This window comes from Urocitellus parryii, chromosome 8 (genome assembly GCF_045843805.1).
Source record: "Urocitellus parryii isolate mUroPar1 chromosome 8, mUroPar1.hap1, whole genome shotgun sequence".
Taxonomy (NCBI): Eukaryota; Metazoa; Chordata; class Mammalia; order Rodentia; family Sciuridae; genus Urocitellus; species Urocitellus parryii.
In genome coordinates, this window is record NC_135538.1 from 38,574,817 (window position 1) to 38,592,451 (window position 17,635).

Consider the following 17,635-nt stretch of genomic DNA (forward strand, 5'->3'; position numbering starts at 1 on the left):
CTTCGTGCAGGAACCAAGATAAAAGTTCTACTCTCACTCTCTGAGTCGGGGCTGACCTTGCTGCTTCCCCTGGGTGGCCCTATCTGTGTTCTCTCCAGGTAACTGTAGGTATAATAAAACTATGAAACTCCTTCTGGTTTTCTGGTTTCTCTCTTTTATCTGTGTCTATCCTTACTCCTCTGCCTCACCTAAAGTAATAACGAACAGTTAAAACAAAACTGAATTAGAAAATAGTTTAACTTTTTTTTTTTTTTTTTTTTTTTAGTATTAGGGATTGAACCCAGGGTTGCTTAACCAATGAGCAACATTCCAACCCTTTTTATTTTTTTATTTTGAGACAAGGTCTCACAAGTTACTTAGGACTGACCTTGCTAAATTGCTGAGGCTAGCTTTGAACTTATGGTCCTCCTGCTTCAGCCTCCAGAGTCTCTGGGATTACAGGTATGTTCTACCAGGCCCAGCTGGAAGACTTCTTCTCTTTCTCTCTCTCTCTTTTTTTAAATATATATATATGTTGTAGTTGGACACAATACCTTTATTTTATTTATTTATTTTTATGTGGTGCTGAGGATTGAACCCAGTGCCTCACACATGCTAGGTGAGCATTTTACCGCTGAGCCTTAACCCCAGCCCCTGGAAGATATCTTTAATGCACTACTCTCACAAATGTATATAAATAAATGAAATAAAAGAACCTTCTAAATTTTTAGCTTCGATCTTACTTGGCTTTGGATTTTTTTTTTTTTTTTTTTTTTTTTTGGTGGGGGAATATATCTTGTGCAACTGGAATTTCTGGGATCCCCTTTGAGAGGTGCTGTTCAGGAATTCTGGAGAGATGCTGATTATCTGTATGGGGGGAACATGGTGAGTCAGTAATTGTTTTCCAAAGAAATGAACCACATCATTGTGAAATGTAGTTAAACATTATAGTCCAGGGAAAGCTCAATTTCCAGCTGAACACTGACCTGCAGACTTTTCCTTCTCTTAGGATTTGGTGTATAGACACTGAAGAATAAAATCTGAATGAACTTAACATAGTTTGTGAAGCCCATATATTTTAAAATCCATGTATCTTTTACTCTTTCTAATCTTTAAGCAAGCTAGATGGCTTCTCTTAGGCACTGCAAATACAACCTGCCCACGTTGAACTAATTGTCTTATCCCCACTCAACTTCCTGCAAGTGACATTTCCATCTACCCATTCATTCACACCAGACACCCATCTAAGAATCTACCACTCTCCTTCTTTTCCCGTACCATAGTCCCCTACCATATTCTACCAATCACATCATCTTAGCTTGTGTCATTTGTATCATGATGTAGTTTCTCTCCATCTTCAATATTTGTTTTAGTTCAGATCATTATCATCTCACATATCAATCAATTTAATTATGTCTTAAGAAGTTTTCCTTTTCTTAACATTTCTCCCTCCCAGTCTCTTATCCATGCTGATAGATTTGCCATTGTACTATATGAAGCAAAGTTCAAATTCCTTAATCTTTCATAATTGCTTTTCTATTATCCCATCCATGTTTGCTTTCTAATTTTCTCTGGTGTCCACATCTAGCACAGGATACAATTTGTTCACATTATTTTCTCTGTGATGTACTAAGTGTTTTTCTACCATTTTCCTGGGCAACCTTAGTTGCCCAGGAAATATACCAACATATGACTCTCTTTCAAGATGAAGTTCAAGAGTGTTCCTCATTTATTTTGTTCACAGGTTTGCTTTTCCCACTAAATGACAAGTTCTTAGAGGTAAGAGTTTGTTACCCATCTTAAAATCTCCTAAGATTTTAGGTAACACTTCTTACATCAAGGATAATTTTACAAGTGCTTATTTAATGAAAGGACCATCATTTCCTTTTACACACAAAATATTATAAACTATGTACAGTATAAGAATCCTACCTGAGAATGATTAAAAATTGCCTCCCGTAAGTTCATCATCTCATACTCCCTCTTCCTTTCAGTATGATTGGAAAGTGAAGAAGAAGTAAATTCTCTTTGGATGTTTCCCCTCAAATCATCATTTAAGAAAGAAGTGGATTCTCATCTTCCCACCCCCCTACCTTTCCTACTCCCAACTCTGATTTTTCCTCAGAATGCATATGGCAGCATTAGCAATTACCCATGATAGGACCCAGAGAGCCTAGATATACCTTTCTCAGGTCCTTCTAATTCAAATCCTTAGGGTTACTTACCACTTACCATGTTTGGAAGAGGAGAGAACAGTGGAGCCACTATGAGGTTTGTGTGAGCAGACTACTACCTTAACTCTGGATTAAGCAATCAGATTCAATGATGAGATTCTGACATAAAGTTCTAGTCATTTGTATCAAATTGTAGAAATGAAAAGGATATTTGAACATTAGAATTGCCAGAGACAATTCTCTAAATTAATCTGAAGTCAATTCTTCTAAGAATCTTAGTAACTATTGAAAATTGTTGATTGTTGAGAATTGTAGTCCTGGGTGAAACTAACAAGTTATTAATATCTAATAAGTGGTTTATGAAACAGAAGACAGTCAAATTAACCGAATTAAAATTCACTTTCATTCCCACTCTCCCTTCTATACTCTCTCTAGAATTGTTATAAGAATAGATTTTAAAAAATTATTTTGTAGTTGTTGATGGACTTTATTTTATCTATCTATCATCTATCTATCTATCTGTTGCGCTGAGAATCAAACCCAGTGCCTCATACATGCTAGGCAAGTTCTCTACCACTGAGTCACAACCCCAGCCCAAGAATAGATTTTTAAAATACCTTTCAATGAAAAGAAAAACTTATGTTTGCAAAACGAGAAATTCTCCATTTGTTCAATATGCTGATTTCTTTATAAAAATCTTTTAGCCTGATAGGCACCAAAAGCTCATTCCCTTTTCTAATGGTGTGTTGAGGGGTATTATCACAAGACCGGGAAGGTTAGGTCAGAAGCAGTAAAGAAGCTTTGAACTTGAAAGAAACAGAATAGAGCTTTAGTACTTACAGCTGTCCTCCTCTTCAGTTATACATTTCACAACATAGCAGGCGTAGATGAACCCTGCCAGCTGAAACAAAACAGACATGCTTTAGACATCAGGCAAAAGCATCAGACAGAACCACAGCACTCGGGGGAATGGTTCAAAGACCAGCAATTAACAACCACATTCAGGATTCCAAAATGGTTCATCAGACTGAATCTTGACTCCAGTGTGAATTCTTGATTCCAGGGATGTCTATCTGCCTTACAAATAAATATATTGCTCTATTTTTCCACTGGTGTTTATGTGTAAGATTTGTTGATTTCCAGGCAATCTAAAGCTTCAAGTAAAAAAAAATATGTCCATTCATTAATCGATTTAACATGTACATTTGTTCCAGTCAGTTTCTGCTTTACATTTCTTTAGTTCAGGGCCCAAGATTCTGAAACTGATCTTTCCTCCTGACCACCAGAAAAATACTTAAGAGAAAAATATTAAGGAGATTCCATGGTATGTTGCATATACTTTTTGTAAGCAAGAAAAACTCTTATTTAGACCTGTAACAGGAACCAGGGCATATTGAACATATGAAGATGATATGTTAAAGGGATGAGATGGACACCTGTAAGGAATGAGTATCATATCAGTGCACTGAATTTGGGATTGCATGTATGTTATAATCCCTTTCAAAATATGTTGTAAAAAGACCCCAGTGGTCAGAAAAGCCCTTGCTTACTGATATTGGTGCCTTAAGGGAGTGCAGCAATGTCATTTGGTATCTATCCCATCAAATAGAGTTGTTTCATATTATTATGGTTTGAATTGGTGTCGTCCCCCCCCCCCAAAAAAAAAAGCTCACATGTGAGACAATATAGGAAGGTTTAGGGGAGAAAGGATTGAGTTATATCCTTAACCTAATCATCGAATTAATCTCTGATAGAATTAACTGGTAACTGGAGTCTGGTGGGGTGTGGCAGGAGGAAGTAGTTCATGGGTTGCATGGCTATGGGGTATGTATATTTGTATCTGGCAAATGAAGACCTCTCCCTCTGCTACCTGACCATAAATCGAGCTATATCCCTCTGCCACACTTTTCAGCCATGATGTTCTGTCTCACCAGAGCCCTAAGGAATGGAGACAGCCTTCTATGGACAAAGATCTCTGAAACCATGAGCCCCTACATAAACTTTTCTTCCCTAAATTGTTCTAGTCAGGTTCTTTAGTCATAGCAGCGAGAAAAGCTAACTAAAACAGAAATTGGTACAAGGAGTAGGGTTGTTGCTCTGACTGACTTGAACATGTGGTTCAGAAACTTTTGGAGCATTTTGGAATTGGTGGGAGGAATTTTGAGATGCTTTGCATTACAAGCTAGAAATGCTTTAGATTGTTGTAAGGAGAGCTCAATGGCCAATTCTGGCGGGAGCTCAGAAGACCAGAAAGCCAACGGGACTGTGGACAGTGAAGACAGGACTAGAGAGGGTTCAGAAAAGGAGGACTCTATTGGAATTTGGACTAGAGGCCATTTATGTTGTATTCTGATTGAGATGTTGTCTGAATTTTGCTCTTGTCCTGAGACTTTCTGTGGAGCTGATTTTAATCTGGTAGAAGAAATGTATAGGAAGCATAACATTCAGGAAGTGCCATGGGTATTGCTGGAAGCTTTTGGCAAAGTTTATTGTGATATTCAGAAGCACAGAGCAGAGCAGAAAGATTTGAAAAACTTGGACTTGAAAGCCAGGAGTAAAACTGGGCCTAGGGAAGTTGCCATTGTTAAAGACATTACTGCCACTAAAGAAATCCTGAAGATTTTTCCTGAAGATAATAAGAAAGGTGGCTTGAGGGCAAGGCTACATCTATCTCAAGCTCAAGGGAGTAAAGGTGAAAATTCTCTTGAGACCAGTGGGACATGCTTCTTGCACAAGGGGGCCTACAAAGTTTTTTCAACATGCTCAGCCACCCAGATACTCAGAGGCTGATACATCCAGGGCTCCTGGAGGTTTGGCTACTGCTCAAGATGGCAGCAGACCTTGGCATCAACCACATGGTGCTAGTTCTGCAGAAATGCAGGATGCTGGATTTAGGGGCCCATGGAAGCTTCCACCAAGATTTCAAAGGAAGGCCTGAGAGGCCAGGCAAAGTGCAGCAGGGTCAGAGTTTGTGTAGGCACCCTCTGGGAAGTCAAGGTGTGAAGATGTGAGGAGGAAGCTGAAGTAGCAGTGGAGACCCTGAAGAGTAAGAAATGCCAGTTATTTGGGACATGGTCTTAGGAAAGCTGTAGAAGTCAAGCAGAGAGACACCAACAGAAAGGCCACTTGGGCTGTAACAAACAAGCCCACAGGGGAGGAGCTCCACAAGTCCTTTGGAGGGAACATTAGGATGCCATGTGCCTCAGATGCTGGATATGGAGCTACAGGACTTGTTTACCAAGTTGGATTTTGGTCTTGCTTTGGTCCTATCCCTTTTTTTTCTATGCCTCTAATTTTGTCAATGGAAATGTTTACTCTTTACCATTATATATTGGACACTTGTGAACTACTTTTAATTTTATAAGAGCTTACAATATGAGATTGCCTTGAGCCTCAGAGAGGACTTTGTACTTAAACTTTAAGCACTCTCAGAACTTTTGATACTATGAGGACTCTTGGGAATGGGCTAAATATATTTTTCATTGTCAGATGAGTGTGAGGTTTTGGGGGTAAGGGACAGATATATTATGGTTTGGATGTGAGGTGCCCCTGAAAGCTTAAATGTGAGACAATTCAAGGTTTGAAGGAGAAATGATTGAGTTGTAGCCTTAACCCAGTCAGCAAATCAATCCTTGATGGGATTAACTGGATGGTGACTGGAGGCAGGTGGGGTGTGGCTGGAAGAAGTGCTTCATTAGGGGCATGGCTATCAGGTATGTCTGGCAAGTGAAGACCTCTGTCTCTGCTTCCTAACCATCATGTGAGCCACTCCCTCTGCCACACTCTTCCATCATGTTGTTCTGCCTCAACCTGAGCCCTGAGGAATGGAGCTAGCCTTCTATGGACTAAGACCTCTGAAACCATGAGCCCCCAAATAAAGTTTTCTTCCCTAAAATAGTTCTGGTCAGGACCTTTAGTTGCCGCAGTGAGAAAGCTGAGTAAAACACATATTCTATCATATGAGGAATATCTTTAATCTAATTCTGAGCTCCAATAGAGATAAACTAATGGATATAATTTTCTAATAAGTAAAAAGAAAGAAAGGAAGTAAACAGTTTTAAAGAAAAGTGATTCAGTTTGGGCAATTTTTTTTAAAGAGAGAGTGAGAGTGAGAGAGAGAGAGAGAATTTTAATATTTATTTTTTTGCTTTTGGCGGACACAACATCTTTGTTTGTATGTGGTGCTGAGGATCGAAACCCGGCAGCACGCATGCAAGGCGAGCTCGCTACCGCTTGAGCCACATCCCCAGCCCAAGGGCAAATTCTTAAAGAAATATCTTCAGAGGTGATGATTACTTATGATGACATTTTAGCTAGGTATTATCTGCTGAGTACTGACCCCACATGATCATATTTAGTTGGAGAATAGGACATTAAGAAAGGCTGCAGTCTTCAATCAGGGAGTTCAAGCACAGGGGGAAAAGTAGCTGTCATGATAAGCTTAATGAAGATGTTTCACATTAGCTGACAGAGATGATCTGCAGGATGTGAGAAGAACATTTGAAGCAAGTGTTTAGAAATATTTGGAGCCAAAGAGGGTCATTAAAAGTATGTTAGAAAAATCTTCAATTTGGATTTGAGAGAGAAAGCATGTTTTGGAAGATTATAGCTGTCTACCGAAGGGAACTGGTGTGGGATAAAATAGAGGTGGTCATCCTGGGAGAGAAGAGGAAGCAGCTTTGACTGGGCTTGGGAGAAATAGCTGGAGAAAAAGGCCTACAACATGTCTTTCCTTTTTTTTTTTTTTTTTTTGGATTTTGGAAGGAGGACATGATGTATGCTTCCTGTCCTGATACCCCTCATGGGATGTCAGAACTAGCACACAAAATAGTGATCTAAAGAAGAGAACCAATGATGCTATATGAACAGAATTAGCTTTCTTTTTGAAAAATACATTAGAAAGTTTATCACATCAGCATGTTGCTTTGTAAATTATGTGTTGCTATTGGCAATAACATGGTAAAGGCAAGAACTACTCCTTTATATAATAGAATAATCAGAATCTTCATTTTTATGGTATTTATTTTTAGAATACAGGATACTAGTTGAAAGTAGGGTCTTCTATTTTGCTTTAGTAAAGATTTTAGTTGCGCTAATCAAAACTGCCCAGTGATTTTTGAGCATTTTCATAGAGACTACAGGAATATTTCTTAATCTTTTATCTACCACTGCCCAATACATTCAGTGGAACAGTCTCATGGGTACTTTGTCATTGGTTCTTGGATCTGGCTGTGGTTTAGTAAACAGGCTATGGATTTGGTTGAATCCCTTGAGTACTACCTGTAACTCTGCTCCTTTCTCCACATTAAATTCTTACTATATGTGGCTTAGTGTTACCAGTTAATCAATAGGTTCTTGCTTCTTTTCAGTTTTAAGTACTTGTTGGATTATTTGTAATTTTTCCCTAATCACAAACTTTTCTTTTGATTCTTACTCATTACTTTGAAATGAAAATCTAGGTAATAAGTATTGATAAATTCTGAGATGCAGGGCCAATAAGTTTAAACTCCTCATTAAAGTGTCGCTAGTCTCTAGATTATTAAGTGTTCTCTCCCTGAATACAGCTAAGGAACTGCACTCTGCTTATCAGTGATCTTTTAATTGTATTCAGTTGCATTCTTTAACTACCAGGGGAGCTCCTTTGATATAAAAGTAAGTCCCGCTGCATTTCATTACAAAAGCTTGCTGATTAAGAGAACTTTAGCTTTTAAATTGGTCACCTCTAAATAGAAGTGGAAATTTGTGTTCCCCAAATTAATCAAGATTCATAAACTCTTCTATCTTATGTTTTTTCCTGCACACCATGTGCACTTCTAATTTAGTTTCAACTTTCCAACAGTAACTTATACATTCTACCAATACAAAGGTATTTCATTTCTAACAAATTTGAATGCTTTCTGTCATGTGCAATGCTAATGGCTAGCTGAGTGACAAAGACGAAATAAACGAAGATTTCTAAACCTTGGCACCATTGGCACTTTGGGTTGGGCAGTTCTTGGAAGAGGCTGCTGTGTTTTAGTATGTATAGCCAGTAACACCATAGGATCAAGACAGAGATGATAAAAAATATCTCCACATATCACCATATGTCCCTTAATGGACAAAAATGCCCCCCGTCCCACTAGAGCACTGCTTTAGATTCAGTCCTAGTCTTAAGGAGTTTGCCATCTTGCATCAGGGCCACACATAATTCAGGGCCACACATAATTAGGTAAATTATCAGGAGGGAAGGAAAAGATTGTATGTCTACCAAGTGACAAAAGATAAACTGGATGGGTTCAGGAGTCAGTTCATTAATCCCATCACGGCCCTTGGAAGAATGTTATGTGTGTTTTTTCAGAGGAGGTAAACTGGAACTTGCTTTTCCAGAGCAAGATCATCAAGCAGGAAAGTTGTGGGCCATGTTCAGGAAAGAATGAAAGTTTCTGATGAAACTTTCTAATGAAAGTTTGTGGACTTTGTGTTAGACAACTGGAAATTGAACCTATGAAAGCAGATTAGGCCCACCATCAGTGAGCTCTGAGTGTGTATTGAATTGCAAATCTAAGTATGCCATTTTCCTCCATAATATTTTCAATGAGCACTCCCTGACAAAGCGTAGTTTTCACAGAATACAAATTCTTCCTGAAGTGATGCTCAGCTTCTTTTCATTCCCCATTTCCCACCACTCCTAGTCAGAACTGGTGCCAGTAATGAGTTGTTGGTAGTTTGTTGACAAATACAAGGTGGTTTCTCTCCCCTGTTTCTTCACTCATTTCCTCTTGCTGCCAACAAAGGACACTAGTCCCCTGCACTTCTGCCTTCCTGGCCCCTCTCAGTCTAGTACCTTGAGTAATACTAAGTCAATCTTTAATGAATTAATGAATTTGAGTGTTGTTCTCTCCAAGAACCAGCAATCCTTTCACAGAGGAGATTGTAAGTTGGTACTTTTGAGATGGATCCCAAGAGACAGTAAGCCTTTGAGATGGAACAGAGAGGGCAAAGGGGAGGTGGACAGGATATTGTCTAAGAAGAGCTCCAGAAAGAGCTGGAAGATATAGATTTGTTTAGGTAAGGCCATTTAAGAAAGTAATGGGTACAAGGCAGAGAATAGTAACTATTGAGAGAATGTAATAGTATGGTCATTGGGGGTCTGAACTCCTACAATTAAAGTGAAATGGTTTTAATTTTGCTTTTATTTTAAAACATAACTAGAAAAATTATGGAAGGTACACGTGGCATAATACTACGCAAACAAATAATTATTCAATAAATGAAAAACAAAATATTCCACTTGTATTATTCCTTGGCAGAGCTTTTTTAAGTTTCAACCAAAGCCTGTTCTGTCTATCCAAAATATCAGGAAAGAGGCAGCCTAGAAAGACAGAAAATTAAAAACAAAACAAAACAAAAAAACAAACAAAAAAAACTTTACCTCTTCTTTAGCCAGTACCACTGGAAAACCAAGCAAAATTATGGTCCCTTTGCTCAGCTGCAATGAAGAGTAGGGCACTCAAACATCCTTCTTGGTCAGGTTTTTGTGGTTTCTGTGAACTCACACAGGAATCTTGGACTTTCATTCCAGTTAGGGAGCAGGAAGATCCCCTTTTCACCAGCCTGAATCCCCAAATTACCAATAGTCTGTTGTTCTGCTAGCTGCACTGCTTGCTGTAATAGGTTAGAGGCTGTGTGTGGACAACCTCATGCTCCCAGCTCTCGAATCCATTTATTATATATTCCCAATATCTGAAGGGTGAGGGAGTCCAGACTGGCTCCATCTGGTTCAGATGCCATATTACCAAATGACCTTTACCTCATTATCATGGCAAATAAAACATGCCCACCAGTGCTGTGACATATCCAGCCATGCCCAAATCAGGGAAGAGGCAGCACCTGGTCACTGGAAATCTCTTTTCCTTCCTGTGAAAAGCTCTGAGGACAGCTTGTATGTACTTTCCATCCCTTTATAACCCAGTTCTAGTACAAACACAGATCCTAGACCTGCTCAGAGAGAAGGTGTATTTACAGCATGAACTTCCCATCTCCACTTATCGTCCAGTGAATCAAATTTCCTGCTTGCACCCAGAACTGCTTGGTTATTTATGAACAGTACTGAGTAGGAATAGATACTCCAAATTTAGTCACCTCCTCATCTCCACACCCCAGGGTCAGCAAAAACCCATAGGGGATCTAGACTTCTAGCTTCACCCAGGAGTGATGAGGCATCCTTCTTGTCCCTACCCAGGTGGTGTCAGTGGAGCTTGGTAAAGAGTTACAACTTTCACCAATTCCATAATGAGACCAATGCTGTAGTGAGACCAATCTTCTTTCCCTGTAGCATCAGTGAAAGCCACCTGGAAGCAATAACAAGGTACTCTTATCCCATCCAGCCATGTTGATATCAGTGAGGGGTTTGTGTAAAGGAGGAACATCATTGTTTCTCAGCCTTAATGAAAAGAATTTCCCACCTTGAGACTCAATGGAGGCTAATTGAGGAGCCTCAACTTCTCTCCCTACTTGTCAAGAAGGAGTCAATATCTCTCCTTCTCCTGCCAAAGCAGTAGCAGAGAAATCATCTAAAGCAGGAGGTTTAATTAAGATCAAAAGTCTCATAACATTCTGCCCCAAATTTCCATGTCTCAAAGAAAAATTACCCACCAATATGAGAATAAGAAGAATCTCAAATTGAATGAAAATATAATCAATAGAAACTAACACAGTGGTGACAGAGATATTAGAATTATAAGACAAATATTTTAAATTGGCTATCATAAAAATGCTTCAACAAGTAATTATAAAGACACTTGAAATGAATGAAAAAACTGTCTCAGCAAATAAATAGAATGTATAAGGAAGAACAAAAAATTATAATGGGGGCTGGGGATGTGGCTCAAGCGGTTGTGCATTCACCTGGCATGTGCACGGCCCTGGGTTTGATCCTCAGCACCACATACAAATAAAATAAAGATGCTGTGTCTGCTGAAAACTAAACAATAAATATTTAAAAATTCTCTCTCTCTCTCTGTCTCTCTCTCTGTCTCTCTAAAAAAAAATAAAAAATAATGGTTAAAATTTAAAAATTCCACTAATAAATGGGAGAGATAGAGGAAAGAATCTGCAAATCTGAAGATAAAACAATAGAAATGACCTAACCTGGGCAACAGAGAAAACATATAGGGAACTTAGGAGACAGCAGATAATAATGGAAGATCTACCATTTGTAACTTGAGTTCCAAAAGGAAATAAGAGAATAGCTCTGAAAGAGTGCTCTATGAAGAATAAAATGATGGCATTTGCAGGTAAATGGATGGAGTTGGAGAATATAATGCTAAGTGAAGATAGGCAAATCCAGAAAACCAAATGCCAAATATTTTCTCTGATATAAGTAGGCTGATTCATAGTGGGGTTCTGAGGGGGAGCATGGGAGGATTAGACAAATTCTAGATAGGGCAAAGGGGTTGGAATGAAAGGGAGGGGCCATGAGGGTAGAAAAGATGGTGGAATGAGATGGACATCATTACCCTAAGTACATGTATGAAGACATGAATCGTGTGAATATACTTTGCATACAACCAGAGATATGAAAAATTGTGCTCTATATGTGTAATAAGAATTGTAATGCATTTTGCTGTCATATATAACAAATTAGAATAAAAAATAAAAAACAGATTCTGATGCCTAAAAAAGGTGCTCTACGAAATAGTGTCTAAACACTTCCTTATTTGAAAAAGACATAAGCTCATGAATTCAAGACACTGAGTGATTCCAAACAGGAAAAACCTAAAGAAATTTACACCAAGATACATTATAGTCAAACTTTGGAAAACCAAGGATAAAACTCTTGAAAGCAGAAATGGAAACATTTTTGTATAGCCATTCTGCAAAACAGAAATTTTCTTAAGAAACTAAACATAACTACCACATGATCCAATAATTGCAGTCCTGGGCATTCATCTGAGAGAAATGAAGACGTGCACATAAAATTTGTACACTAATGTTTATAACAGCTTTATTAACAATAGACAGAACTGAACACAACCCATGTGTAAGTAATTTAAAAAACTGTGGTACATCTGTACCATAAAAAACTACTTAGCAATAATATGGAAGGGACTGCTGATATAGGTAACAACTTGAACGACTTTTCATAGAGTTGTAGTAATTGGAAAAAGCCAGTCCTAAAGTTTTGTATATCATTTAATTTCAATTATTTGATATTATAAAATTATAGATATGGAGAACATGATTAATGGTTGCTAGGGACTATGGAGAGATAAGAGTTAGAAGGGAGTAGATGTGGCCATAAAAGAGCAAGATGCAGGATCCTTGCACTGATAGAACTGTTCTGTATCTTAACTGAATCATATCAATATCAATATCCCAATAGTGATAGTATTTTGTTTTGCAGTTTGTTACTATTTGGGGAAACCAGGTAAAGGGTACACAAGATACCTTGTATTATTTCATATAGTTGCATATGATATACAATTATCTCACATAAAAAAAGACGTAATAGAAAATACTATATTTTAGGGTATGATTATTTTTGTTAAAATTTTCAGTAACATAATTTCTAAATTATAAATATATTTAAATAGAGTAGATATACTTGCTTTTTTTTAAGTACAAAGACTTATTTTAAGTTTGAACCTTCAAACCAGTGTTGAGGTCTATAATAATTTTGATGTTGATACAGTATGGAATCATTATTCAACTTTCTTTTTTGAGTGAGGCTGGAGAGAGGACCTGGCAAACACTACTTCTTTTTCTACACTTATCTCATATTCTAAATAAATTAGTTCTATGTTTCATTTAAATTAAATAATCCATTTTTGTTCTAAATTCATAATTCATCTGCTCTGAGCCCATGCTTTTTGTAGAAGGAATTTGAACAGAAGGATATTATGCACTCACAAAGTACACTTTTAAGTTGCAGATAATTTTTACTTGCTCTTTTTCATCTTATTCCATTTACATAATTTGAGATTGCTTCAGCAAGGGGATTTTATTGTGATCATATCAGTGTTATTAATGAAATTCTTTTTTTATGAAATATTTTATTATGAGACTTGTATATCATCTTGGTTGTCCATCAAATGATTCTTATCCCATTCTATTCCACAGGCTGGACTACTGTGGAGCATGTTGCAAATTTTCTTTGCTACAAATAATCCAGGTGCAGCTATCAACTTACAATAACTCATGGCAGATTGCCTTTAGGGCTATTGTGAATGTTCTCAGCCTACTGGGTCAGAAAAGCTTTTCAGAGGATAAGAAACATATCTTAATACCAGCCTTTAGGTATTGTGTTGCATCACCAAGCATGACTGTATTCAACACCTTTTGAAAGATTAAATACAACTAGACGTACATGCAAACTTGTACTATCTACTTAAGATTGGGAAATGGACTGAACCAAATGCTAACACTGGCTTAACCAACCACTCCCATTATAACTTGATCTCTGGAGACTGGTAGATTCTTCATTTCTTCAAACTCACCAAAAAGTTACTCAATTTCAAATGAATCTAACATATTAGTATAGTTGGCAGAGCAGAAAATATTCAGGAAAGGTGAATGATGGCTAATAAAATTCAAATGTCATCATGGCTATCACTTCTTTCAGATATGAAATATCAGATTAATTTAAAAAACTATCAAGTAGTAGTTAAAATATTCTATACATGCGCCCATTGGTAGGTGGTCAAAGAAATGACTCTGCCACAATATGCCTTCAGTTTTAGTGGTAGGGAACAAAAGGGAGTCTTGATCAAAACTTTTAATTGAAAATAATTGGGAAACATAAAAATCAACTAGTCACAATACCTATTTATTTTAATAGTAAAGCTAAGTTTTTATTTTATTTCAGTAATATGCAAGGGGAATCCTGATTTACTTATGATGAATCATTTGAAACAGAAAGCACAATTTCAAAATCTTCTATGAAATGTAAAACAATCAGTAGAATTCCTGGACAAAATCAGTACATAACTCCTTTAGAAGCAAATGGTACAAGAAACATTATATTTTTTCTCACAGTTAACAACAAAACTATAGCAAAATTAGTTGGATGAAAGGTAAGACATTTACAAAAATACATTAGCACAAGTTGCTATGCTAACATTAATAGATAAGGCTAAAAATGATCAGAATATTTCATTGGCATGAGTGTGCTGTTCTAGTGATGACAATTGGGGTATTAGGCCAAATTCCTCCTAAGGAATCAGGAGGGATCAGGAGAGTAGATTATTTGTATTATAATTCAAATTACAGAAATAATGCATTAAGTATGTTCTTTGGATAGGCGAAAGATACTAAAATAAATCAACTTTTAAAAAAATTTACATTTTTTTAGAGATGCGAGAGTTGGACATAAGGAAAATGTAGAATACATAATGCACTTGGGACTTCAACATGTATTACACAGGTATATTTCAAGAAGCTAAACGAGATGACTTCATGAGAATATAGTGCAGAGACTATATACTGGATCTCTACCTGATTAAATACAGAGGCTCTGAAAAGAGCACTAATGCAGAAAGGGGAAGGCGGTTTCCACAGGAATGCTTAGGTATCTCACCTTACGTCCTGTCCTTTATGACATTTAAAAATTCCTGAAGAACTACAATGATCTGATGATAAAATTTTGTAATAGTATGAAGGATTCTAAACAAGCAATGTAGTCCTGAAAAAAATAATTACTTTATTTAGAAGATGGGAGGTGAATTGCCTCACTGTCTTCCAGACTTGCCAGTCTTAGCTGGCAGAAATGTGCTCAATCCTGGTACTGCAACTGAAGAGACACTAAACAGAATTGTGACCACACTGTGAAAGGAGCTAGGGGAACGTGCTGTTATGAGTGTAGTTTCTGGCTCACAGAGTGTTCTTAACAAACACTGGGTAGTGAATTTTCCAGTGCCAGTTTTTGGTTGACTGCTTCTTGGGAACAAGATTAAAAACCACATTACTGCTCTGTGCACTTCCTCGTAGAGATTTTAATAATAAGAGTAAATTATCATTGTTGAGTAATAAAAATTTGGAAATCACAAGTCTGTTCAGATATTTTCTATGCAAATAAAATGTTAAACTAATGTTTTTAAAAGGAAAAAGTGACATCCCTCCATGATAATTAAATATACTTCCATTTGTCCATGTTAAAGTAACTGTGATAAAATACAGTAGCTTATTTTATATTTGGGTGATGATAAATAGGACATTGACTTTGTCTCTGAGACCCAACACCTCTGGGAACCATCTGGTATTCCTAGAATAAGACAGATGCATATATGTGGCTATAAGGCTGTGTGTAAGCACAAGTTGTTCCTTCCAATTTGATCCAAGGACACCAAGGAGGCTACAAACCCCTAGAAACCTGTCCTTGGAAGAGTCCTGTTGTTCTGTTGTTATCTTCCAGACTAGAAGTTGACTTCCATTTAAGTGTTTGTTCAAAACACAAAACAAAACAGGAGCTAAGTCAAGAAATGAGCTTGCAAATTAGAAATTTTATAAGGCAAACTATACATCTGACCTCAGACATTCTTGCTGACTCTGTTGTTGCTTGGGCATGGTCAGCTAGGATGTTCCTCTGGCTTGGAAGCTCATTCCAATCTCTCATAGCCCAGTATTCTTGCCCTAGGCTGATTGGATTTATGGTGGAATGTAAGAAAACATTGTTATCCCACCTGAGTGAATCTTCATAAGGTATTTCTTCTTTTGGCAATATAATGAGTGTCATAAGAGGTGTTAAATGATATATGAATTTGATTTTTATAATCTTTTGTACCCTTCCCTTGAGTGTACCATCAATTTCACCTGTTGGATAAGTTAACAATACTGTGTAAGAGTGAAAAACAGTTCTTTGGATCTGTAGACATGGGTTCGAGTCTTCTTATTATCTTGAGACAGCACATCATAACTCAAAGGAGTTATGTACTGATTTTGTCCAGGAATTCTATAGGACAGTATCTATTGTTTATGGTTTATAAAAAATAATTTGTCAGTTAAAAAATGTACATTATTAATTACATGAAAATGGTGCCAATATGAATAATGCTCTCACTGAACAAAACACGAAGTAAAAAGGAAATACCAGAGAAATCAGCTAGAGAGAAAAGTTGCTTTAAAATGTTACAATATTATTAGGGTTTTGGAAATATAGTTAAGTAGCAATCTTAGAGCAATTGGTCCCTTTGCCATGACATCTGTGGGAATAAGCTTTTTGAGCTATGAAGAGGTATTTTATGTGGCACTCAATGAAACTTGCTTCGGAAGCAAACCACTTGCTGCAATTTGTGGCCATGGAAGATGAACGGGAGTGAAGGTGGTAACAGAAGTAAGAACTCCCAGAGGGAATAAGATGTGAATTTGGGAAGACATATATTTCAAGACCAGTTTTATTTTCCCAAAGAAATTTTAAGAGGCACAATACTGAATCAGAGGGCCACTTACAAACCCTGTCAACATCGCCCATGTGTAGCAGTATAATCTAGTTGGACTGAATAATTTTGGAGTTGGAGCTTGGCTACGATTGGTTTTCTTCACTGTCTCTTTCTCATCTGAGTTTCCTCCCCCGTCATATACATCTTCTTCATAAACTATTGCCAATATGAGGGTGAAAGAAATTGGGCAAAATACCTCATTATAAAAGGATTTCAATAATTGCTGGTGACATAAGACATGACTAATATAATTTAGGGAAGTATAAACTACAAAAAGCTGCAAATTATTTGTGTGTTTTACACTTATTTATTCATCTAGTTAGTGGTGCTGGTGATTGAACCAGGATATTAAGCATGCTTGGAAAGTGTTCTACCATCATGTGTTTTATCCTTAAATTTCAAAACCAGCCAATCATGTAGTCAATCATTCATATCCTGGTTACAGATGGAAGGTAGAAAGCAATAGGAAAATGATTACTATTGATGGACATCATTATACAAAGTGCATGTATGAAGAACTCGAATTGAGTGTCAACATAATTTATATACAAACAGAGATAATTATGGTATATATCTGTAATAAGAATTGTAATGCAAAAACCAAAGTACATGTATAAAGGCATGGATTGGTGTGAACATACTCTATATACAAAGATATGAAAAATTGTACTCTATCTGTGTAATAATAATTGTAATGCATTCCACTGTCATGCATTTAAAAAAATAAAATCAATAAAACTAAAAAAAGCTGCCATTATTGAAATGCTCAATGTATTCTGGGATGTACTAATAATATCTTTACAGCTACTGGCTCATGAATTCATTCTAAAACTAAAAAGAGAGCACCTGTCATTATTCATGATTTATGAATAATAAATATGAGGCACAGAAAAATGATGTACTGTCTCAAGATAATAAGAAGACTTGAACCCATGTCTACAGATCCAAAACACTGTGTTTTTCACTCTTGCACAGTATTGTTAACTTATCCAACAGGTGAAACTGATGGTATGCTCAAGGAAAGGGTACATAAGATTATAAAAATCAAAGTGAATTCACATTAGA

General features: G+C 36.9%; 1 protein-coding gene across 1 annotated transcript in view; it reads right to left on the reverse strand.

Moving 5' to 3' along the window:
• Positions 1-17,635, reverse strand: part of Nkain2 (sodium/potassium transporting ATPase interacting 2) — a 162,967-nt gene that overhangs the window by 20,768 nt on the left and 124,564 nt on the right. The window contains exon 2 of the mRNA XM_026381349.2: positions 2,994-3,054. Coding sequence (XP_026237134.2) covers positions 2,994-3,054 — 61 coding nt within the window. The remainder of the gene's footprint in view (positions 1-2,993; positions 3,055-17,635) is intronic.